Consider the following 6,946-nt stretch of genomic DNA (forward strand, 5'->3'; position numbering starts at 1 on the left):
AAAAAAATCCCCCCCAAAAAATAATCACCTACAAAGTAGCATACATGGTAACTCGTAAGCTGGCACGAGGTGTTAAACCCGTGTGATAACGACTGTCATTTTCCGGCCACGCGAGGATAAAGTAAGTTACATTCATTCATTCATTCAACTTATGGCTCAAAATTCAATTGTGGCTGTTTAGATGGCACCATTTGGCTCGCAGATAAATTTAAGTTGAAAGTTTTAAGGAAACAATCGTGCTAAGAAATGCCCAGTGTTGTTTTGGTTGCTTGAACATGTTAACCAAAATATTTTTGTGAATTAGGTTTTTTTAAAGCATTGCTAATTAAGGGGAATGGGGAATAATATAATAGTCATCTGAAAATACCATTATATTATACAGCCCTTTTAAAACTAATTAATAAAATATATCTTTAAAAAATGTGTGACTACCTTAGCCAAAAAAGCTCCTGACCCATTGATTAGTACGTACTAGGTATAAATTAAAAAGGCATGTTATTTTTGACAGACAATACTGAGCATATGCGAGCAATTACGGTGTATTCGTAAAATAAGTCACCAAGCAGAGATACATAAAACAGGTATAGAAAGTTTTCTAGCGATAAATATATAGCGTATGATTGTACAAACAGCACTAGAATCAAGTTGAATTATGCTGGCTGACCAAAACAATGGAAAAATTATTAAAAGATCATAAAAATCATGTATATTCTTCAGAATGACTAAGCATCGAGCCTCTAAACGCTGAGTCATCTTCCGAAAATGACGATCTGCGGTGAGAAGATATTTTTACTTTGTGGAAAAGTGAGATATGAGAGAATGAGCGAAGAAGAAGTTTTAGAGATATTTATAAAAAGTGAGATAGGAGATATGAGAGTATGAGCGAAGAAGGGATTTTAGAGATATTTATAAAAGTGAAAAAGGAGATATGAGAGAATGAGTAAAGAAGGGATTTTACCTTTTTCTATTTTCTGTACAAATACTTGCTGATAATGCTGTCTAAGTTGATGTCTCCACCATCTTCATAAATTTCTTCATTTTCATCATCATCAAAATCTTCTTCCTCATATTGTTGTTGTTGAATTCTGTTTGTTGACATCGAACGAGTTTGTCTCGAAGCTTCGTTACGGCTCATCGCTCTTCCGTTTCGACTGAGTGACCTCGCTTGACTTACCACCGCTCGGCTGTTCCGGCTGGACGAACGAGCGATACGGTTCACTGCTTGTGGATTTGAGTAATCTTCACGCTCCGATGCACAGCGGTTTCGGTTCACTGCACGTGCTTCACGCATAACTGAATTCTGGTCACGGTTCGCTGCTCTCCCGTTACGGCTCATTGAACGCTGATTTGCTGAATTCTGTTTCCGCTCCAACGCTCGTGAATTTTGTGCATTCATACGCGACGTAGGCCTTTGTTGAATTTTCCGAGCTTTCTGATTGGTCGATTTTATCTCGTCTCCATAGCTCCCTCCGCTGACCATACTAGTGGGGCTTTGAACAACCCCATATCTCGCTAAACTAACATCATCATCCATATAACTATCGTCGCAGCTAATTGCGTCGTCGTAATCATCCATTTCAGAGAACCCATGCCCTCGTTTTATGCTCGACACGCTCTCGTCTGAATCATAGTCATCATAATGGTCTCTGTTAGAAAATAAAGGCGGCTTTTTGGACGTAAATTGTGAGATTTCCTCATCAAAATCTTCATCAGAATATTCTTCTTCTTGGTTTCTCTGATTTATCGATTGGTTTCGGACTTTCGATAAAAAGCGAGATTTAAACGGTTTTTGGGCCGTTTTTACGGGTGGGTTAGTTTTTTGTAGATTTTTTACTGGCGTGTTTACTTTTTCTTTGTGTCCTCCTGGATGTTGGAAAGAGGTTCGGCTCCTGGATCTGATTGGTTTCTTCTTCTGCTGAAAATGATTCTGCTCATAGAAAATTTCATCCACGTCTGAGAAAGAAGTCCGGCATTTTGTCGGAGGATCATGATGAGAGTCTTCCTCTTCCTCCTCACTATCCTCCATGAAGTCGATGGCGCTGGAGCAACGATCTGGGAGCATCCTCTTGGTTTTCATCCTCCTAATATCGCTCTTGATCTTGTCATCCACCTGGAGCTGCTCTCGTCTTCCCTCTGGAAGATTTTGACGGAGCTTCACGGCCCGGAGGCTCTCGTTGAGGTCCTGGAAGGATTTCGCTTTTCCGAGTCCGAGATTCATTGCGATGTTGCTCGGCTTCCCGTAGAGGATCATAGAAGGGTCCTCGTCCGCCAAGCTCTTGCTGATCCGGTCCATTCCCTCTTTAGGCGTTTCCGTGGAGATGTTTGTGCTCTGCGACGCACTTGACGCTCGGCTGGATAGCTTTTTACGGCGGCTTCGTTTCGAGGCAACACTGGTGGCGAGTTTTCGGGCGTACTCGGACACGCAGTCTTCCAGTGTTTCCGTGACAATCAGCTTTTCTGGCTCAGTGTTGCCGGCCGAGGAAGTTCGGAAACTTTGCACGGTGGAAACACTGCTGTCTGAGAACTTGCTCTCGTCCTCATTTCTTGGTAGCGAAGAGAAAAATGAAATGAAAAATGAAAGAAAAAATGAAGTTTTAAAAAATGCAGAAAAAAATTGGAAAAAGCAGAAAAGTTGTGAAAGATAGAGAAGTTTGAATTGTAATTTGAAATTAATGATTTTTTTTTCAAAAAATTGTTACAAACATTTTTTTTAAATTTATGAATTTATTCCCCCCCTCAAAAAAATATTTTTGACTTACCTAGAGGAGAGGACACTACTTGAGGTCCTCGGTCTTGCGGATGCGGTTCTGCTCCTCCAACTAGTCCTGGATGTCCTGAGGTCCTCTTCATCTGACGAGGACATACTCTCCTCACCCATATCTGATTCATCAAGCTCCTCAAATGCAATCTGGAAAAATCAATCGTATGTTGTTTTTTTAGTCGATTTTTTTATTAACTAAAATATCACGATAAAATGTATAATAATGTAGTAAAGAGAATAAGAAAAAAAAATTTAAGAATGACAATTTTTTCAAAATAAAAATTTTTTTGTTTAAAAGTACTCAGGTTATGTTTTATTAATGAATGATAACATAGGTGTAAAAGTTGAATTCACCTGCAAATTGCTGATTCTTCTACAATTTTTTAATAACTAAAATATCATGATAAAACAATTAATAATGTAGTAAAAAAAAAAATGAAAAAAAAAATTTAAGTATGACAATTTTTTCCAAAATAAAATATTTTTTGTTTAAAAATATATAAAATACGTGCAAATGTTAAATTTACCTGCAAATTGCTGATTCTTTTAAACGCGAGTTTCAGATCAGCTTGCAGACTTTCAATTTGGTTCTGATGGTCAGATAACTCCATTTCCTGTTTCAACATTTTTGGATAAAAAATTAACATGTGCCATATTGCAGGCAAAAAAATTAAAATTATTTTTTTTTCAGAAGCTGTTTTGTATATTATAACTTTTGCAGTACTTTTAGATAACAAGTATCTTTTTCTATATAGTAGTGTGAGGAAAGATGGGACACCTTTTTTTTTCTCGTCCCATTTGGTAGTAAACAAAGAACATTCAAAGAATTATAAAACCGTAGACTCCAACTGACCGTTGTTAATTGTTTTAAACACGATCAGGATATTTGAATATTATGTGCTAAAGGTGTCCCATCTCCCCCCACCCTACTATACAAACATTTACATACAAATTTTGATATTTCTTTACCATCATTATTTTTTAATATAATAAAAAAAAAGATTTCTCGTTAAAATTTAAGCAAAATTTTACCAAATCATGTTTCTTCTGCAAAGCATCTTGTTCACGCTTCAATAATTCTCCTTGTTCAGTTTTTGATTCCCGTAGTTGTCGTTGTACACGCTTCATTGCCTCTTTTTCCCGATGTTCCGAAGCAATATGTGCGTCTCGTTCTGCTGTTATTTTGTCCAGGTTCTCTTTTGCTCTCGAAAGTTGGACCTAAAAAAATATAAAAAGTTTTTCAGTGCTGTGATGGCAGAATGCGTCTTTTGGTTTTAAAAAAAAAACAATAAAAAAATTTTAAAAAATTACAAAATGTAAAAATTAATATAATTGAAAAAAACTAAATTCTTAAACAATTTTGCGTCAAACAAAAACCAAATACGATTTTAGTTTTACTGTCATCTCATTGATTAAGATTCTGAAGTTAATGATAAAATAATAAACAAACAACTTACCTCCAGTCGTCTACAGGTTGTTTTCTGAAATTCCAATTTTGTTTCAAAATCTTTAGCCTGCAAAAAAAACATTATAATTTACTGTTAAATTTTTTTTTTTTTAAATTTTAACATTTTTGTGTTGAAATACAAATATATGCAGTTTTATTTTAATAAATTATGATTGCTTTTATATAAAAATGCCTGTAGGCAAGGGTATACAGGTTCAAGGCTCGTCGCTGCTACCATTGTGGGCGTATATGTACTCGGACAAGACACTTAACGGCAATTGCTCCAAACCATTAGCTCATTTTTGGTTGTCTAAATTATTAGCCATAGACTAAAAAAATCCAAAAAAAATCCTCCAAAAAGTTACGTACATGTTAAGCAGACAAGAGGTGTATGAAACAGGACACCAGTGTTATACCAACTGTCTTATCCACGCTTTGTGAGTGTAAATAAGTTACATTTTTGGAAATACATTAAAATGCATTATATGAAGTTGTTAAGTACCTTGGCTTCCAACCTAGAAGCAGTTGCATTATCAACAGTGCTGCCTTCCATAAATTCAATTTGACTCTGCAGTGCAACAATCTGGGGAAAAGATTAATATTGGTAAACACTGGTTTGGTAGGTTGTGCGGAAAATCATGGAATTTAAAAAATGGTGAAACTTTGTTTTTCCCAAATTCGAGGCTTCGGTTATATAATTCTGTAAACATTTGTTTACTACCAAATGGGACAACAAAAAAAGAAAACATGATCCATCTTACCCCAATACTATATTTTCTTTAACAGAAAAAATCTGCAAAAATTTATTACTTGAAAAAATGAACCATCTTAGCCCTCCATTTGCCCATATTTCTCTCCGAAGATATTTTTAAAAATACAGAAAATATTTAACACAGAAAAAAATCTTCACAAAGTCATCACCTTGTCTTCGTTTGCTGCTTTATCTTGCTTAAGCTCTTCGATTGTTCCTTGCGCCTCCACGAGCAATCTCCGATCCTCCGTTTGCTGGGAGACGAGAGATTTATATTTCCGGAGAGTTTCCTGGTTGTCTTCTTCATCCTCCTCGATCTTGGAGCGAAGTTCGTGGACTTCTCTCTTCAGGATGCTCGTTCTGGACTCGGCCTGAAGAGCAAAAGAAGATCAAGATGATGTTGTTTAATTTAAGGAAGATTTTAGAACTTTTTTTTGTAAAAGTTAAATTTTGTATAAATTAAGTCTGTTAAAAAACATTTTTGTAAAAATTAACTTAATAAAAGTTAAATTTTGTAAAAATTAAACTTCGTAAAATTTGTTTAAATTATTTGAACTATTACAAAAAAAATTTTAGCTTTAGGAAAACAGTTAACTTTTACTTTTTTTTTAGTTTTTTAATTTATTTCTTTACACAATTTGTTGATATTTTTCATACTGGTAACTTACATCTTGTTTTCCTTTTGAAATCTCTTCAAGTTGAGCTTGTAAATCCTCCTGCTCAAGTTCAATTGCTTTCCTTGACTTAACAGCAGCAGCACACGCATATTGGGAGTCCTCTAACTACAATACAAAAACATTGCATATTAGAATTTTTTCTAAAAAAATATTAATAACAATTTATTCAAAATAAAAATTCTTTTTTTTTAAATATTTAATTTTTTCCTAAAATTCTCTTTACAAACAAAAAGAATAAATAAAAATTGTACAATTTTTTTAAAGACTTTGCGTAAAATTTTGGTACTACTGAATTAATTTATATATAGACTTATCGCTTACATTACAAATGTTTGATTTCACAAACGTTTATACCTTTCTCCAAAAAAAAGGATTGCCTATTTTGTTATTATAAAAATTAGGTTTAAATAAAAAAAAATGCATAAATTTTTAACAAATTAGTTAAAAAAAAAATTTTTTTTTAAATATAAAAATAATTATCAAAAGTAAGTTAAAATTTTTAAATTTAAAAACATACAAAGCAATTACCTGTGCCTTCAGTTGCCTGGTCTGTTGTTTACTGACAGCGTCAACTTTCAAATGATCAATCATAGTCTGCGCATCGGCGAGAAGTGCTTTGTACCTTTTAAGATCTTTCCGGAGCCGTTTTTCAAGTTCCACATCGTGTCCGATGTTGGTGCTCCTCCGAAGCTCCTCAACCTCCATCTCGAGGTCCCGACGCTGCTTGGATGTTGCAGCTCTCTCCTCTTCCGCTTCCTCCAACTGCATCTCAACATTTTTGATCTAAAAAAAAAAAAAAAAATAAATTTCATAGATTTTATAGAAAAAACACTTTTTTTACTTCTTATATATTTTATGTTATATTTTTTTTTACTTTTTATTTATTTTTTTGAAAGTGGAAAATTCGCAATATTACACATCATAGCTTGTTAGGTGCCATGTTATGGGTACCTAGGGTGACATGCCATATTTCACCCCAACTTTTAAAACAGGGGTTACATTATTTCTTATAATATAGCACTCCAGTTTTAAACAAAAATCAAACAAGTTCCTTATGTGGAAACAAGATTTTGTTATAGATAAGAGTAAGCACAAATATATGACCTTGAACAAAAACTCCCATTAGTAATAACACTGGCCCACATTTAATACACGATGCGACAAGAGATTGGTGAAAAAGTATTTTATAAATTAAACACTCTCATTTCTAATAAAAATAACATTAATGGTTTAGATTAATTTCTTTTTCATTTTATTACAAATTGTCAGAAATTAATATTACTTACTCTAAGTTAAAATATTACTTACTT

At 33.9% G+C, this 6,946-nt stretch overlaps 1 protein-coding gene across 5 annotated transcripts in view; it reads right to left on the reverse strand.

The window, feature by feature from the left end:
• Positions 1-523: 523 nt before the first annotated feature.
• Positions 524-6,946, reverse strand: part of LOC100183025 (unconventional myosin-XVIIIa) — a 34,571-nt gene continuing 28,148 nt past the window's right edge. For 4 of the 5 annotated variants that reach the window (XM_026836574.1, XM_026836573.1, XM_026836577.1 and 1 more), the window contains 10 exons: positions 6,165-6,419; positions 5,628-5,741; positions 5,130-5,330; positions 4,711-4,791; positions 4,219-4,275; positions 3,794-3,979; positions 3,289-3,375; positions 2,760-2,908; positions 959-2,543; positions 524-770 (listed from right to left, as the gene is read on the reverse strand). In XM_026836574.1, the coding sequence (XP_026692375.1) occupies positions 965-2,543; positions 2,760-2,908; positions 3,289-3,375; positions 3,794-3,979; positions 4,219-4,275; positions 4,711-4,791; positions 5,130-5,330; positions 5,628-5,741; positions 6,165-6,419 (2,709 nt within the window). In that variant the 3' untranslated portion in view covers positions 524-770; positions 959-964. The remainder of the gene's footprint in view (positions 771-958; positions 2,544-2,759; positions 2,909-3,288; positions 3,376-3,793; positions 3,980-4,218; positions 4,276-4,710; positions 4,792-5,129; positions 5,331-5,627; positions 5,742-6,164; positions 6,420-6,946) is intronic. The other variant, XM_026836576.1, reaches the window with a different exon arrangement.

Source organism: Ciona intestinalis, chromosome 11, assembly GCF_000224145.3.
Source record: "Ciona intestinalis chromosome 11, KH, whole genome shotgun sequence".
Taxonomy (NCBI): domain Eukaryota; kingdom Metazoa; phylum Chordata; class Ascidiacea; order Phlebobranchia; family Cionidae; genus Ciona; species Ciona intestinalis.